This window comes from Ursus maritimus, unplaced genomic scaffold (genome assembly GCF_017311325.1).
Source record: "Ursus maritimus isolate PB19 unplaced genomic scaffold, ASM1731132v1 scaffold_23, whole genome shotgun sequence".
Taxonomy (NCBI): Eukaryota; Metazoa; Chordata; class Mammalia; order Carnivora; family Ursidae; genus Ursus; species Ursus maritimus.
Window position 1 is genome coordinate 1,663,156 of NW_024424786.1, and position 18,376 is coordinate 1,681,531.

Genomic DNA, 18,376 nt, shown 5'->3' on the forward strand with positions numbered 1-18,376 from the left:
CAGCCTGGCCACCCCTCAGCACGCCTGGAGCCTGCGGGCATGCCCCGGCTTACTCAGCCTCACCTCAGCACATCCTCCATTCGGCTTGGCCACACGGTCTCCACTGGGGGGACCACACCTCTCCTCAACATGGGGGAGCCCTATGGGAGGCCCACTGACCAGCCGGTGGGCACTTCTGGGCCTTACCTGGACCACACAGAGCAGGTGGAGATCTGGGGACACAGACTCGGACCCTTCCCTGCCCAGCCGCAGTGTCCTACTGCCCCATGTTTACACATAAGGCGCCCTTCCAGCCAGCTGCTTCCCAGAATTCCAAACAAGGGGCAGGGTAAGGATCCTTTGGCCCTTAGTGTTCCCATCAAATGGTGTGACATTTCCTGGCCCAGAGTCGAGAGGCTGGAGCGCAGGGCTCTCACCCTCTGCTTCTCCTCTCTTCTCTCCATAAAACATGAGGTGCAAAGGGAATCGTGCTTCTCCACCACCCTTCTGTCACGTGTACCTTCTTCCTGACGCTGTCCTCAGAACTAAGCCCGGCATGAGAAACAGTGGCCCTTTGCTCCAGGATCGGGCTCACTGCCTACTCCCCAGTTCGTTACAGGGAATGGAGGAAGGTGTTTATTATAAAGTCCTCTCCCAAGGCAATAATCTGGTTGACAAGCCTCACATCTGCCTTAACATCTATTTTGACTGTCAGAAAGTCATTACTACCTGTTTCTTACTCTTTCCTTGCCTTTTATAGCAATCTTATGTCCCCCAGGCAATTGGATGCGTCAGGCCAATTAGGAAGAAGCTCTTGTACTCTGAAGGCAAAAGGGAAAAAATAGTTACAGTCTGGAGACACAGTCCCATTGGCCAACCAGAGCCTTATTTTCCTCCCGCCTGCTCTCTACTCACAGGGCTGCAATTTGTCATTAACTACAAATGAAAAAAAGGAGTCTCGTCATTGAAATCGTAGCCACCGATGCAGATGCTCCACTTAGAAACTTTGCACATAGATTTCTTTGTTGTAGTTCAGACATGTTTAGGGAAAACAGCCTTTTTGTTGTTTTGCTGGTTTCTTTTTTGCGGGGGAGGGGAGGCTGGAGGACTCCGGCTTGGCTGATATTCTTTTTCCTCACAAAGGGATTTCCCCCTGTTGCTTTATATATAGTCTCAAGATGAAAACGGAGCTGATTCCAGCACAAAGCACCCTCCTTGCTAATCTGTGGCTTCGAGAACAGTTCCCTGGTGTTAAATTCATTTCCTTGTTTGCTCCGTGGAAATTAAAAGGCAGAACAAGGGCAAAACAATCAAGAATGCCCACGCCAAGAGCTCTCTCCCTGCGTCAAATGTTACCTGAGGTCCCATGCTTTTCCTTTTTTGTTTTTTAGAGAGCCAGAAAGATGAGAATGATCTGAATGAGGAGCGAGAAATATTCAGCGAGATGATGCAGGTGATTGACCAAAGGGACAGACTCGTGGACTCCTTAGAGGAACAGCGCATAAAAGAAAAGGCTGAAGACCAGCACTTTGAAAGCTTCATCTTCTCCCGGGGCTATCAGCTGAGCAGGACGTGAGCAGGCCCAAGGCGCTCCCCCTGGATGCTGGCTGAGGGCGAATGGGGCCAGGCACACCCCACACACTCACGGTTCCTCTGGCGGGATCTGCCATGCCTGGAACTAAAGTGATACCCTATTGCTATCTTTTCTTAAACATTAAAATTCTGTCATACGGAGTACAGCTGCCCAAGACCCTTCCCGAGATTATAATGAAGAAAGTACAAAGTCTGTTCTGAGATCGGCATATTGGCAGGTCTCACATTGGAGTGACCTTGGCAGATGACCAGCATTGTTTTCCTGAGAAAGTGACACCGGGATCGACTTTCCTGCTGCCTTTATCATTTATCTTCCCAATTCATTGAGTTACACATCTTCAGATTTTTAAGAAGCTGCCTTTTCATTAATATATCCATATTTGCCTTTTTTTGCATGGATGACTGGTTTCCAAATGTCAGAAAGAAGCAGCCGCAGTTTAAAGATTAGGTTAATATTTAAATTGTGTTTCCAGAGAAAAAGGAGAAACCTTGAGATTACTGATTACATAAAGCAAATAACTCATATAGCAGGTGTTAATTCAATCCAGGGTGAATTTAATTTACCAGTTGTATTTATAAGCCTTAATATAATATACGTAAGCAATGAGAGCTTAATACAACATTTGAGCCTTAATTTTATTTAAAAAACAAAAAAAGGAAAGGAAAAAGGAAATAAAACTTTGCCCCTGTAACATAATGAAAAGCAATTCTAGAAAAGGAATCGTTTTCCAGTGCTTTTATGTATAACTGTTGGTGATGGCAAAAAGGGAAACGCATTTGTTGATAAAGTATCAGTGAGGCTGGGACTGCTACTGAAAACACACCCACTAGTGATCCAAGATGAGGATGCTTCCCAAAGGCTGTCTTCTCAGGTCCAAAGAGAAGCATCTCCCACACTCTCTCCAGGGATTCCCCAGGAATGCCACCGGACAAGAACAGAACCACTTCTGATTTCACAGGGGAGCTGAGTGCCGTGACCCCATTTACCAAATGCAGGGGGCAAATCCCAAACTGGGTCATGGATTTTTTAAGTGACATTTTCAGTATGAAAAGAAAGCCAGGGGATGGAGTTTTGTGTGCTTACAGGGGATTCCTGGGCTGTTCCGATGGGTCCCATGGCTACCAAAGAAAACTGATCGGTTTTACATAGTGATCTGTTGTCAGAAAGAATTGGATTGTTTTCCCTCAGTGGGATTCTTTGAAGATTCAGTCTTTCGCTGACAAGAGACGGACTGAGGAACTCTTTGTTATATGTCTGGCCTCTCTCATTTCTGCAAGTGCGTAAATGTGTCACTGAACAGAAGGTGCTTTGCAACAGTTGGCTCTGACCGGAGACCTGACTCTCCTCAATATAAGTTGACCGTGAACCACTGCTGTCTGAGATGCTGTCCGCACACGCCAGTCTGGCCAGCGGACGAGCCAGAAATCAGAAATGTAACTGGATTTCCCAAGCCCGCCACCATTTTGGGCGGTGTGAAATGCAGCCTTTCCGTGGCATACCAAATTGTGAAGGTTGCAGTCTTCTTTTCCTCTCTTCTTTCCTTCCTTCTTCCTTTTTCCTTTTTTTTAAAAAAAAGAATCTTCTAGAGCATGAATTCGTCAATGAGGGAATATGTGCAGGTATCTATCAAAACCGTGCTGTTTATGGCTATTTATTCTTATTTATTTATATATTTGGTGGAAATTGCTAATCTGATTTCCTCCTACTTCTGGCTTTCCTGCGTTATGCTACTGGCACTAAGATATTGGTATATAAGCTATTTGACATACAAATAACCCAGATGTTTGGGGCAGTGAGTTGTATAGTATTAAAGATTTATGGAGATAGTTAAAATAATATTTTCAGTCATTAGGTATTTAAAGGTGAGACTACGGATACTCAGGAATTTTAATTCATTTAAAGAAAAAAGATATAGAACTTCAGTTTTTATTCTAGAATGTTTAGAAATACCGGAACCCAGTCTTTTCTGTCAGTTACATGAAAGTGCGCTATTTGGTGGCGGTGTGCATTTAACAGAGGATGGTCACAGGTGTAGTGTCTGGGTCGTTACGATACAAAAGAATTGCCACTTATTTTAATTTGTTCTATTTTCCTCTAAAAGAAAGATTCTCCCACGAGGGTCAAGAAAGAAGGTGTTTCTTGGCCCTAGTATCCTGTTAATAGACGAGAGAAGCAATTCGTTCGCTTTCTCTTCCAAAGACTATGTTCTGGAGTTTAAGGCTGAGTCTCATCTGGCCAAGTTGAAACATAAACCTCATATGTAACAGCCTTCTACTTACACTGGCTTTCAGCTTAACAGCACATGAAACCATTTCAGTGAACACTTCCAAAAGGACACAAGTAATGTGGCCGTTGAATTATTTTGAATAGTTCCATTCCTTAGTCACAAATAAAGAATGTTTCTAAGACCCTCAAAATGTAAAATATTGTGCATTTTAAAGATGATTTTTTTATGCAATATGAGTAGGGTTATGATGAAAACAGCTTCTTCTGTCCCATAGAAGGACACTCATGATCAAAGCTGGGCAATGTAGGACTCTGGATGACACATAAAGCCCCAGACAAAGGTCATATTTTAGAGGCAGGCTGGCAGTTAAACTCAAGGGCTCATGATAGTTGCAAGTTAAGGATTTTATGTAAGATAGACCGGGAAGACAGTTCTTAAGCTTGCCCTCCCAAACCGTTCATCTGTTATCTATTTGTTTACCAAACATTCTCTGATTGCGTTTGGGGTCCTGTAGCCCCAAACAGGTGCTAGCATGAGGGAAGAATATTAGTCCTCCACTCCACCCACAAATAAATGCAAAGATAAACAAGTACCACTCCCAAATAAATACAAAGATAAAGAACTGTTTTTATTCTGAGTGTAAGCCTATTCTACTCACATTTATCTCCAGCATAAGGACTTTTGCCCCCAACAATTACAGCACTTCTTTGACCACAAAAATAAGTTCGTTTCTAAAACTGTGAAAAATAATATCAGGTTGTACCGTTTCATTTAAACCTTGACTTTGGCAGTGTTAGGCTGCTTGGAATCAATCAATGCTGCCATGCAGCATGTTAATTGCAACCGAGAAAGGAAGTGGCAGGTGTTTCCAACTCTGATGAGCTGCAATGAAATTGATGTTTTCTGTGTTCTGGAGGCAAATGACAATTCAGCAATGTCTGTCTTCCCAGGAAGCAGATTTACGGGCTTTTCCTTCCAAACTGAAAATGGCAGCAAGTCCCACCCAGGTGGCTGATCAGAGAACTACCTCAGCAGGGCAGAGGTGGTAGGGGGCAGCTGGGGCTGCCGCATGAACAGAGAGAGTGGCAGTCATTGGATATGGTGAGCTCGAATGTAGTTTATTGTAATAGGAAGGTTCACGTACAGGGGAGTGCACACTGTCTCACCTACTGTTTATCTTCTAACCTCACTGCTGAGTAGCTTGTAAAAGATTAATTTGCTCCGACCATTGGGAACTATTCATGTGGACTGAAATGCGTTACATGTGTACTGCTATAAATAAATGAACCAAAAATAAATGGTTTTCTGTTAAAAGAATCAAAACGTTCTCCTGTGGGCTTCGTCTGGCACTTCCGAGAGCAGCCTCCTTTCCATTTCTTTCTTTGCCGTGAGAGGAACTGGCCAAAGTTTTGATTTTGAGTGGGAGTCCGTGAATTCACAGTTAAATGCTTGATTCCCACTGGGGGCACCTGGAAGGACTTACCTGACCAGCAAATCGGACTGGATTGGGAAGAGGAGTGAAGTCTCGCCTCGGGTCTGTTCTTCCAACAAAGAAAGTGACCCTCAGAGCTGGGGAGGGGGAGAGATGGAGCCAATCCTGGTTCCACCTCCTTGTTCCTCTTACCTTATTATCTGGCCTGCTCTGATTTTGTATTACATTCACTCAGCAGGAATGCTCCCAACCTGCACCTGAACTGGCCTCTTTCTTCAGTGGGCACTTTCAAGACCGAGTTTATTTATTGGTTTCTGTTCTTAATCCCAATGCATGCGAATTTTCATGCAATGTGCAGCACGGATCCACCAGAATTGCTACATCAGGTTAACCAAGTCGCCAGTCCCCAGCATTTCACACTGAGTTTCCCCATTGTTGGAAAGCTTTTTCTGCTGTTGGAGTATTTGCAATGATCCATTTTTCTTCCATTGAATATTAACGAAAAGTAAACATAACTGCAGATAAGAGCTCCTGTTTTGCAAGTGCTAACATTGTGGCAGCAGGGAAAGCAGCAGCTAAGGCCAGCCACTTTTGGTGGCACTTTGCAAGTGTTTCTATGCTCGTGGTGGGGCTCATGTGCCCTCCTCTGGCTCTCAGAGCCACAGGCTCTCAGCCTTTAGCTGGCCCGTTTGCTGCAACTCACCAGCCCTCAGCTTTCCGGGCATGTGTGGTAGTGTCATGCTCACTCCCTCTCCCAGCTTGTTTCCAGAAAAATGAAAGCCCTGACCATGGTGCTGGGTACTGTGAATTCAGCTCACCTCACCTGCCAGGTGCTGTAATAAGCTCTGTTTTAAGTGCATTATTGCATTTAATTCTGAAAGTGAAATCCTTCAGAGCCTATTCTGGAGATAAGACTAAGACACAGGGGCTCAGCTTACCTGGTAGTCCAGGTACGAAGCAGTGGAACTGGGGCTCGAGCTAGATCTCGGCCTCCAGAACCTGGGTCTCTGACCACCAGGCTATACAGCCTTACCCTGTGTCCCCACCCAGACCTGCACCTTCTGTTCAACCTGCTCCTTCCCTTCCTTTCCTAGATCGGTTCCCATCGTCACCATTCCCCGGCACCTCAGTGCCCAGCCCTGCTCAGGGGAAATCTGGGCATGGAAGCCAAAGCTGCCCCTTAGAAGTGCGTTGTGTTTCCTTCCAGCTTGCATCTAGCTATACTCTAACATGGGGACAATCTTCTAGAACAGGTCAGTTACCTAACCTCCACCACCCCTCACAAAAATATTCCAATAAACATGATACTCTAGGAAGAGGCATCTTGGTTATCTCGGGTGACCAAGTGGCCCTGACACACTGCCATGGATCTCCAGGGCACATTTTGGTCCCAAATACAGACGCGTGGCACGGCGTCATCAAATCCCAGGTCCCGAGGGTAGGGAAGCAAGAACACAGGGCTGAAGGGATGGGAGAAGGCGAGGACAGAGGGAGTGTCTTGGGGACCAGCTGCTTTTGCGGGCCCTCAGATCATGCAGAGGCGGGGGGGGGGCAGGGCAGGAGTCACCAGAAAACAGCACTCGTGGTTCTGTGTGAAATGGAACCAAATAACCCGCTATTGGGGCAGCATCTGTGTTTAGCACCGACTACATCTGAATTTAGTTCGTTTCCCATCCCCAGAATAATCGAAGGTGTTGCCATACGAATTTGGGAGAAACGCCTGCGTGTTTATGTGTGGTAGTCCCAACACCGTAAGTGTGTGACTCGAAAACAAATCAGTAGCTCAAGAAAAACCCAACAAGGATGATTGCTGCGAACGTGGTAACCCAAGCTAAGAGTCGGCATTTCAAGGCTCCAGCTCCTGTTCTGCCGTTGCTCACAGCATGCCTCGATTACGCCTGGATGTCTTCATCTGTGTAATGGGGCTGACCCTCTGTTCCTCCCTCCCGCCCAGGTTCCTTTAAGAGTCCGTCTGCTGTGGCTAGGATCCAATTTTAAAATGGGAATGGCCAGAATATGACTTTGTCATTGGAATGGCCGTGGTGAATCTTGAACTTTTCTAATCCCCACAGCAGAAACAGAAAATGACATCTCAAATCTCAGCAGAACGGGGAAGAATGGGGGCAGGTCCCAGGAGAGGAGGCAGAAGCTGTAAGCGAGGCCAGGGACCACACTTCCCACAGCATTGTCACCTCCCTTTTGGGACTCTGGCTCTCTGCGCTGGCCTCTGCTGACCTCTTTGGCCAATGGTTTCTCAAGTACACCCTGAAGACGCCACCTGGCCGTGGTGCCTGGCTTCCCGTTCATGGTTAGAGGTGACATCTCTCACCTTCCTCCCTACAAGGAAACATCTAAAGTGTAAGTAGCCTCAATAGCTTCCCTAGCACAGACAGAAGTGGAGACTTGTTCCTCCAGCCCACCGGAGGCAGGAGGCAGGTGTGGGAGGAAGGTGGATTACCATGACAACCGTAACCTTGCTCCTCCAATCGCACCTGCCTGGGAAAGGGTAGGGGAGACCGTGGGAGCAATATCGTGGCCCGTGACGTGGACCACACACAAACAGAATCACTGGGACCCCAGGTATCCTTGCCTAGCTGGGTCTGAAGTGTCTGACCCCTGCTCCTTTCTCTCCTTAAAAGCTGTCCCTGCTGCTGTTCTGGAGTGTTCTCCAAACCTCTGTTAGACCACTCAAGTAGGAGCCACTGATTTTAGAGCTCCATCTGCACATGCAGTCGGCACTCCGCTACCATGCTCAGGTGAGGACTCCATCTCTAATGTCTACAGTTCACTACTGGACTCTTAAAGGCTAGGTAAGCGGTCGCCTGTCTCAGAGATCTTGGGACATGTCCCGCCATGGCTGGATCAGAGACCATTTGAATGGCATCGTCCTGTGTGATCCTCGACAACACCCACCCAGTCCCCCAGGTCACAAACCAAGGCTAAGGTCTTTCAACTTTCCCTGCCCCGATGCCTTTCCTCACTCCCCCACCCCCATCCTGCCATCTGGCTGCCTCAGACGTGCTCGCTGGCAGCCCGGCCTTCAGAGGCCACTGCTAATACCCCAGAGTTCCCAAGAGGAACACTCAAGAGTTCTCACTTAAGAGTCCCACTCCAGAGCCATTTTATCTCTCACACATTCTTTTCATCAGGAGAGCCCACTTTGCTTTCAGTGATCAAAGACATCCCCAGGAGGCTCTGGCTTGCTTCTCCTCACCACCAGCAACCCGCACCGCCACCCCACCCAGCCCCCACCGCTTTGATGTGGTCAGGCAATCTCTGATTATTGTTTCGCTCCAGACCCTTCATAGAACCCTCTTTGTGATCTGCAGGGGCCTCCTAGTTTGTCCCTTAGATAGTATATTATTTTTACAGGCAGCCACAGCAAAGGACCACAGGCTGGATGGCTTAGCACGACAGAAACGTATTCTCGAGGCTAGAAGTCCAAAATGAAGGGGTGTTCCCTGCAATGCTTCCTCCTAAGCCTCCCCAAGCATCCCTTGGCTTATAGCCGCATAATTCCAGCGGCTGGCTGTCTCCTGTGTCTTCACGTCACCTTTCTTCATGCATGTTTGTACTCAAACTTTCCTCTCTCAAGGACGTTGGTTTTACTGGGTTGGGAGCCCGTCCTCATCCAGTTCACCTGACATCCTATTTTAACATAACTAAGAACATCGGCAATGACTCTATTGCCAAATAAGGTCACAGTTTGAGGTTCTGGGGTTAGGATTTCAATATATTTTTAGGGAACACAACTCAACCCATAACAGAGGGTATTCACATTTGGGAAATGTAAAACTTTCCCCAGTGAAGACCTCTTCCTCTTTAGCTTAATTGGAGATGATTGTTTTACCTCTATATCCTGGGCTTTTAATCTATACAACAACAAAAGTAACACAGCAAAAGGAAAAGAAAACAGAATGCAAAAGACAAGTTGCTTACCTATGACAGATACAGATCACAATACAAGTTATGAAATCTGTCTGAATGGAGCACACAGACTCCAATTTTTCTCTCCATTATCTTACTAGTCATAGTTACTCTTTTACTATTCTTTAACGCTTACCCTACAGGCTACAACACGATTGCTTGATTTATCAAAGTCCAATATAAATTCTTACCTTGACTTCTTCCCAGACAGTGCCTGGACTTTGGAACTCTAACTCCATTTACCCATTTCCCAATTGAAATGATTTCGCTTTTGTGTATTTTAATTTGATGTCTATATTTTCAAACCCTGTAAGACATGATGATTATTTTATTTAGTTAATATCCTTTTGCATTTACCATCTTCTTTGTGCTTCCCTCCTCCGTGTGTCACCAAGCTTCCATCTGGAATGATTTTCTTTACGTCATAACACTTTACTTCGGTTTGGGTCTGCTATTAACAATTTTTCTCAGTTGTGCTTTTTAATTTAAATGCCTTTATTTTCTCTTTGTCTACCAAAGGGCAGTCTTTTAGAGTCCCAGACTAAAGCAAACGGGGAATTTCTTGGGGGTCCCTGGTTTGGTAGCCCCTGAACATTTGTCTGTTTATCCTTGTGAGCTTGGCAATTGCCCTGCTCAACCTCCCAGCTTCTCAGCTGTTTCTTTTAAAATTGGGGAAAAGAAGTCCCGGGTGATGGGCTCACCTCTCGGGCATCACTTCTTCTCTGAGACTGTGGCCCAGTAAGCTTTATTAGCTTTCCAATGCTCTCAAGAAGATTTACTTTACACTCAGTGTCCAGCTTTTCCAGGTGTTCTCAGTGGGAGGTTTGGCCTGTGTTATGTAGTCTGATGACATGAGAAACTGAATACCGCTTTCCCATCTATGTGTTAGGATTCTTGGAAGCTGTCACATAACACTTTTGGTCACATCCCATTGGTCAAAGTTTAGTCATGTGACTGCACCTAGCTGGAAAATAAAGTCTTTATTCTGAGGAACCATAGCCTAGCTGAAAATGGTGGGTTCTACAGATATTTGGGAGAACAGATTCTAAGGGCTATCGTATTAGTCTCTCAGTTATCGGCTATGTGAGCTAAAGCAAGTTATTTAAACTCTCCGAGTTTCAAGTTACTCACCTGTAAAATGGAGGTAACGATATCATTTATGAGTCTCCAATGAAATGTAATAATCAACACTCTATTGAGCTGAGACTCGTTATCTGCTAGGCACTGAGCAAAGTAGTTTATTTACACTCTCTTGATCCCCCCAACAACCTTATGAGGCAAGTGCTCGTTTGTTCTCATTATGGCGAGAAACCTGAGACACAGAAATTTAGGTCACCTGCACAAGGTTGCACAGATACTTGACTGGAGAATGGCGATTCGAAGCCCAAACCTTCACCACTACCTGCTCCCGCCTTGTAAATGACAACCCCCCTCCCCGTGGGAACGGTTGGGGGAAGATGAGAGGACCAGGGTGGGAACATTGCTCGGTGGCCGAGAGCAGCACGTGTTCCGCTAGAAAAATGATCTCCTAAGGGAAGGTCTGGGGACAGAAGTGACCTAGTTTGAGACCAGTGGAATTTTGAGTGATGTGGGCCACCCAGGGAGCTGGAGAAGGAGACCATGGAAATAAAAGGGACCCTAAAGGGCACGCGGTACCATGACGTCATTGTATATTGAAGAACCGTATACGTACAGAGAATTGTTGAAATTAAGGGCCCGCTCTGTGAATTTCCAAAGTGAATACACCCACGTAACCAGCACCCAGATCAAAAAAACACTACCCATCCGTAGCCTCCCTTCACGCCTTCCCACCAACCCTGCCCCGTTCTAGTCACTAACCCTCCCAAGGCTCATCATTATCCTGACTTCTAACATCAGAGATTAGTTTTGCCTGTTTTTGAACTTTATACTAATAGAATGGTAGAGTATATGCTCTTTTTGCATCTGATTTTTTTTTTCACTCAATATTGTGAGCTACATTTCTGTTGCTCCTTGTGGTTGCAAATTGTTCATTCTCCTTGATGTATAATGTTCCAATGTGTGACTATCACAATTTTTTAAAAAGATTTTATTTATTTATTCGACAGAGATAGAGACAGCCAACGAGAGAGGGAACACAAGCAGGGGGAGTGGGAGAGGAAGAAGCAGGCTCATAGCGGAGGAGCCCGATGTGGGGCTCGATCCCATAACGCCGGGATCACGCCCTGAGCCGAAGGCAGAGGCTTAACCACTGTGCCACCCAGGCGCCCCAGACTATCCCAATTTTTTAATGGACTCAACTCTTAATAGACATTTGAATGGTGCTGCCATGAACTTTCTAGAAGATGTATCGGAGGGCACAAATGTCCTCATTCTTCTAAGGTATAACCTAGATTGAAATTGTGGGTCATCAGGTGTGTGTGACGTTCAGCTTTAATAGGTACTGCCCTCACTTTCCTGATGACGGAAATGGAAGCACAGAAGGGGCAGTCATTCGTCCAGGGTCACCCAGCCACTGAGCCAGGACTGGAACCTGGGTTCGCTCTCTCCCAGGGTGGTATGTCTAGGTCTAGATTTCAAGGAGAGACAGACCTAGAGATTCAGCAGCGTCTCCCAGCAACACACATTTCACTTAGGAGCTGTCCTTATCATTAACCCTTGGGTAAGATGAGACCAATGGCCATCATGAGAAGGGCGGCTCACCAGTGGGGCCGTGATTATAGACACCGATTTACAGTGAGGGGGCTGGCGCAGGCTCTTCTATGCATCTTATCAAAGAGCAGCGTGATTAAGCAGGATTTAGATTCAGTCTATTTCAGTGCCAAACCCTGTGTAAGATGCTTTCCCATATATTAACTCATTTAATCTTCTGAACATATCTATATGGACTATGAACACATAATATCAAAATGCAGTGTCTGAACTCTGTAAGCAGACTAGAGCAGTTTGGAACAGGGCTTTCCAAATAATCTATGGTGAAGGACCAATCCATCCCAGACCAATATTTTTGGAAAATACAATTAAAAAAGAATTACCAGAAAGATAAAATGAAAAGATATTCCAAATATAAGCTTCCAATTTTTCTTGTATCAAACAAATATAAAATTGCATTGCTAAATTCCTATAAAAGTTTCTAAACACTCTTAATTTCTGTATTTATATCATTGAGGACCAATCACAGTTTGCAGATCAATACTGGTCTTCAGACTACACTTCGAGGGGGACTGATTTATAATTCACTGCTCATTCCCCAATGTGAATCTCTCTTTCAAGAGCGATTGATAATTAGCGGAAGGAAGGTTTGTAGAGAAGACATCTGCAAAATATGTAGACCCAGCCACACCCACACAAGTACTGTTACATCAACGGGACTTCACCATTTCACTGTCTTTATCAGCATAACTATTCCAAAAATTTCCTTCACTGAAAAGGTAAGACTTACAAATAACTTTATTTGCGGGCACCTGGCTGGTTCAGTCAGCTAAGCGTCTGCCTTTGGTTCAGATCATGATCTCAGGGTCCTGGGATCCAGCCCCATGTCGAGTTCCATGTTGGGCTCCTTGCTCAGTAGGGAGTCCGCTTCTCCCTCTGTCCTCCCACCCCAGCTCAAGCTTGCTCACACGCTCTCGCTCTCTCTCTCAAACAAATAAAATCTTAAAGAACAAATAACTTTATTGTGATTTTCAAGAACTTCTCCCAAAACCTTACTGAAATGAATGTAAAACCTTTAAACTTTTCAATAGCATCAAAAGCATTATTCACTCTCCAAGACTCTTTAAAAGGTTTGCCTTTTACCTACGAATCCTCAATGAGTATGATCTGAGCCAAAATTAAACAAGCACCCCCTCATTGAAAGACCTGCCTTAAACCAGATTCCAAAACCTTATAAATATCCCCAATTTGCTCCCCCCTCCCCCACCCCGGCCGAGATACTACTCAGATGCGGCCAAGGCAGGGCTCTCCTTACCACGGTGCACAATGAATTCAAGCTTTGTCAGCTCCACAGCTGATTTTGCTGGTATTTTCTGAGAGCCAGCTTTCAACAACCAAGACTTTGTTCCTCTTTTTTAGTCTTGCTCAGGTGCTTTCAAACTTTAGTCGCATAAACATTACCAAAGAGGGCTGTAAGTGGAAAAAACACACATGAGCAAGATGAAAGAGATCTCCATGGGTAGTTTTTTGTTTTTTAAAGATTTTAGTTATTTATTTATTCGACAGAGAGAGAGACAGCCAGTGAGAGAGGGAACACAAGCAGGGGGAGTGGGAGAGGAAGAAGCAGGCTCTCAGCGGAGCAGGGAGCCCGATGCGGGGCTCGATCCCAGGACCCGGGATCACGCCCTGAGCCGAAGGCAGACGCTTAACGACTGAGCCACCCAGGCGCCCATCTCCATGTGTAGTTTTGATCGTGTCATATTTAGGACCTAAGCCTTGCCTACAGATACCAGTAACAGGTGAAGAAAAGAGAACCGCAGGATGTAGGAGCTGGGAGTGGCTCCAGTGGCCAAATATCAGTGGTAGATCAGCCCCACCACATCACCTGATGTAATCCCTGTTGAAGAACACCTATTCCTCGGTTTCGCCTCAGATGTACTGAATTAGAACTTCTAGAGATGGGGCCTGTGAATGTTAATTACCAACTCCCTAAGGAACGGCGATGCACGATCGGGTTAGAGAACCACCATTCTGTTCCCCCACTTCATTTTGTAGATGACGAGGTGGAGACCCAGATAAGTGAGTGGAGTTGCCCGCGGTCACGCAGCTATTGAGCTGTGTGTCTCCTGATTCCCTGACAGGAGTTCCCAGAGCTGGAGCTCAGATGTTGGAGATATTTGTATGCACCCAATATCCTGAACAAGAATTACTAGTGATGGAGACCAAAATCTATTTTGGCTTCCATATCTCCTTAAGATTTATCAAGGTGGTGGTTGGCTTTGGGAAAGTGTCATAATCTTTCCTTGCTCCTGGGTGAAAATTTTAGCCGTCATCGTGACCTCTCTGCTTTCTGTGAGCTAAGAGGCATCAGCTGAAGTATAATTTAAAAAAAAAAGTATAATTGAAAAAAAAGAATTGTGACTCTTACACAAAGATAAAATGAACACATACTTCTCTGAGAATCTATTGGCGGTCTTGTGTGTTAAATTTTTGTTCTCGGGAACTACTGCTTGTCAGTTTGCTGATTAGCCGGAGTGAAGGCGGATGTGTGATTTCAAGCTTTAGGAACATGTCCTAGGAAGGAAGCACGGGCTGGCCCTCTGGGGGAACTGCAGGGGGCACTGGGAAGAGATTCCAGATCCCAGCAGCTACTCCCCCGTGGTTTTTCTTTAGTCAGACCACCTGGCTTCTTGAACCCACTTCCTTGCTCCCTGGGTCTGTCTCTCTGCTGATCCCCCTGCATGCAGCTAAAAACGAACACTCCAGTAACGGAGTCTTCATGACCAGCCCTGAGTGCCCGACTTCTGACAACCGTCTCTAGCTTAGTTACGACTGATTGAGATCATCTGATTGGCTGCTCGCCAGTCAAACATTTGCTGCCTTTGGGGCAGGTGGTCACCCAGGGTCAACCAGCTGTAGCTACTTAGAGGAAACAGTTGCTAATGGGCTGTGTGAGGGGGAGAGATGGCCGGAGATCCCCAAACTTCAGGGGGCCAAGCATGATAAAACGTGCCTTTTAATCATTTCTAGCAAGAGTCCTTGAATCTTGGGGTTGGTGCCACGCCCCGGAGTTTGGTTGCCATTCTGTTGCTGTCATTTAGCCAGGATAAATTTGGGGTGCCGGGTTGTTTCACAAGAGCCCACGGTCCTACCTTCCCATTCACGTTTCCACCATTTGTGTTACCCTCCTTTGTACAAGCCATTGAGCTTCTAGAAACCGCCGTTTTGTAAGCAGCAGCAGCCTCAGCCCTGCTCTCAGAACTTCATCAAACTTCTCACCCTGGGATGGGGGTGGAGAGGAGGAACATGGATATGCCTGAACACATTGGGGTTCACTCTCTCTTCCCAGAGCCGACTCACGCTCTTTCTGGACACAAGACATGGCCTAATAACTGTACAGGTAGAAAACCAGGGAAAGCGCAAGCTCCTCACCCAATAGCCCTGGCAAAGACACTGGGAGACAAGAGTAGCAGGTCGCTTTGCTTCAGCAATGCCTGAACCCCTGATTTGTACCAGGATCCGTGTTGGGTGTGGAGCCCGGGGAAAACGTGGCCTCCAGGCTGGAGGGTCTCACATGCACACACAGACAAGGCCGCACGTCCTGCAAAGGGGCACATTTGGGGCACCCTCCCTGCTCCGGGCAGCCAAGGGGCGCGGGCGCAGGCCCGAGCGGCGCGGGCCCCGAGCGCGCAGCTCCTTCCAGGGCGGAGGGCGGCGCGAGGGAGGGAGAGAGGGAAGGGAAAGGCGAGCGTGAGCTGCCTCAAATGCTTGGAATAATTCCGCTTCCGTTTGGAAAGCCGCAGCCTCAGTCCCGCCGCACCCGCCCAGCGCCAGCTCCGCGTCCCGGCCGGCCCGCGCGCGGCTGCCCGCTCCGCCGCCATGGCCACGTCCCCGCAGAAGTCGCCCTCTGTCCCCAAGTCCCCCACTCCCAAGTCGCCCCCGTCCCGGAAGAAAGATGACTCCTTCTTGGGGAAACTCGGAGGCACGCTGGCGCGGAGGAAGAAAGCCAAGGAGGGTGAGTGCGGCCCGGCCCGGCACGCCGCAGGGCCGGGGCCGAGGGCGAGGGCGGAGGGCCGGGGCTCCAGGGCCGGGCGGGAGCGCGCCGCGGGTGTCCGACGCGGTGGGGGCGCGCGGCGGCGCGTGCGCGCGCTGCCCGGGACGCGGGGCGGGGCGCCAGCGCGCCCGCGGGTCGTCGCCGCCGCCCACCTCGGGGCGGCCGGGGGCGGGAAGCTGCTCGCCGGGCCCGGCGGCGCCCGGGTGCGGCGGCCCGTGACCCGGCGAGGCCCGCGCTGGGCTGGGGGAGAGCGCCGCGGGGCCGGGGAGGCGGCCGGGCCCCAGGCGGAGGCGGCGTTCTCCCGGAGGCCCGCGTCCGCGGGCTGGCGTTCCCCAAGTTCCTGCGCAAACTTTCCTGGGCGCCGCTCTCGTTGCCTTCGTTGGCCTTTGAGCTCAGCTCGTTTCCTGGGCCCACGGAACCCCAGAGGCAGTGTTGGCCTCTGGATCCTGTGTCCGCCCCCAGGGCCCAGTCGGGCGCTATTAATGTTTGTTGAATGAGTGAGCGGCTTTCCTGGGGTCGGGCCCTGTAATAAATGACAGACTCGCGCTCAAGGGGAAAACCTGGATTAGACACACTTAGCATCGCGCTGTGACCCTTCTGTGAACTCAGGAGTTGAGGGCTCTTGTAAAAAAACATTCTCTTTTCCCCACCAGGGTGAACTGAAGTGATCTTATTTTGTTGCAGGACAGTTTGCGTGTAAAATACTGTCTCATTGGCAGATTCCACATCTTGGGTTTGGGTTTGAAAAATGAAGTGACCGTTCAGAGGAAGCTCTAGTGATAGACGTGGAGATAGAAGTTGCTTGGGTCAAGTTTTTCATAGAGTGCCTTGTGGTTTGGGAATAACCCTTCTGAAGGCTGTGATGCTGCTGTGGAAAGTTCCCTGTTGCTGAGTTAGTTACCTTCAAGTGTAAGAAAGAGCCGCGCTGAGACTTACCAAACTTAACACAAAGGACCGAATTTGTTTTCTGTGTTGGAGTGAGAAGCAGCGAAACACGGCCCCAAACCTGTTTTCCCCGGTTTGGTTATTTTGGTAAACCACCGTCTGGGTAGCGTATAGCTGGTAGCCAGTCATGAAATCCTGGCTTGGAAAGCCCTTTATTACCCTTCTGACTTTTTCCTCCCGGAGTCCTGGTGTGGGCTCACTCGCTAAGACTGAACAACTCGGAGTTTCTGAAGCTCATGACCTACCCGGTGCGCTCAGCCCACCTTTGCCGTCTCTTTAGGAAGGTTTGTTGTAAAACTACAGAGTTGGTCTCTGTCTAGAGATAGAGACTCTCTGGAGCCAGAGAAGGAGGCTGAGGGTCACCCTTCACTTTTTTCAAGTGGATTAGCCTGTTTTCCTGGAGGCTTCCCTTCACCAGGACAAACAGCCTCTGTTCTTACAGTGGGTCCTCATAGGCATGATTTTATGGCCCGCTGGCTTCCTACCCCTTCAGTTTCGTTTGGGAGCCCTGCAGGAAACACAAGGTCAACTCAATTGGGATTTTGGAAATACTGTAGTGAAGGGACTATTTTCAGAGGTGTGGGCAGGGGTATGCAAGCCCGGAAGGATGATAAGGAACGTGGGGGTTAATGACAGACAGGTGGAAGCTGTTACCGCTCTAGACCTGAAGGGACACGGGGAGCCAACTGGAACCCACAGAGAGCTGGAACCATGGAAGGGGCGCTGCCTGACAGTAACTGTAGCTGCAGAGAGACACAACGACTGTCAGCAATGTGGAGATGGAGCAGGAAGACATTGGCACAAGAGACACTCTGTGTCTTCTTAGTGCCCTTGAATCTTTTGCGGGTGCTTCCGATTGGCTGGACCCAGGGGGAAGTGACCCTGGCAAGGAACCCGGACGGTGCAATGTGTAGGGGTCAGCTCCCTCAGGGCACAGAGCAGTGCAGGGATCATGGTGGGGAGTGGGGGCAATGAAAATAACCAGCAGACCCTTTCAAAGTGAGCTGCCCAGAAGCCCACATAGTAGTGTCGTGGTCTAGTCCGGCCCACCCAGGTTGGAACAGGGCTGCCCCCTCCTTTGTTCGAGCCCAGACACTAGGTTCTAGAACTGAGCCAAGGCTGCTTGTCCTTATTCTGTCGGCTGCATGACACTGTTCGTTCTCCTTGAGGTGGCTACCAGCTTACTCAGAAACATGTTCATGTTTGTGGCTCTTGAACCAGTCTCTTCCCTGTCTCAGATTTACTCACTTGGGTTTTTGAAACCAGGTGCAAAATCTTATTTTAATCCTTGCTATCCTGAACTGTGAAGCCCTGATTCTGTCGTTCAGCCTACTAACGAATCCAGGGGCTGTAAATGGTGAGTTTGCTTCTTCTAAAGGGGCCCACCACCACCTGGCCCCAACTGCTTGCTGTTGTAAGTGGAGTTCTGCGAGCCCATAGAAGGCAGCTGGGTTGGCACGGAATAACCTGGTCTTACTGAGTGTGTGCGGGGTCTCAGTGATGAGTGCTTTACCTGTCAAGGGCCCACTACCCATAACTTCAGTGAGAGTAAGGCTCGATCTTGCTCTGGATCTTGCATAAACTCAC

At 48.1% G+C, this 18,376-nt stretch overlaps 2 protein-coding genes across 5 annotated transcripts in view; both read left to right on the forward strand.

The window, feature by feature from the left end:
• Positions 1 to 5,114, forward strand: part of LOC103682359 (F-actin-monooxygenase MICAL2) — a 210,374-nt gene extending 205,260 nt beyond the window's left edge. Inside the window, exon 32 of the mRNA XM_040638820.1 lies at positions 1,371 to 5,114. Coding sequence (XP_040494754.1) covers positions 1,371 to 1,555 — 185 coding nt within the window. The 3' untranslated portion in view covers positions 1,556 to 5,114. The remainder of the gene's footprint in view (positions 1 to 1,370) is intronic.
• A 10,497-nt stretch (positions 5,115 to 15,611) lies between these two features.
• PARVA (parvin alpha) overlaps positions 15,612 to 18,376 on the forward strand; it is a 169,776-nt gene continuing 167,011 nt past the window's right edge. The window contains exon 1 of one of the 4 annotated variants that reach the window (XM_040638821.1): positions 15,612 to 15,805. In XM_040638821.1, coding sequence (XP_040494755.1) covers positions 15,670 to 15,805 — 136 coding nt within the window. In that variant the 5' untranslated portion in view covers positions 15,612 to 15,669. The remainder of the gene's footprint in view (positions 15,806 to 18,376) is intronic. The other 3 variants (XM_040638823.1, XM_040638822.1, XM_040638824.1) reach the window with 3 other exon arrangements.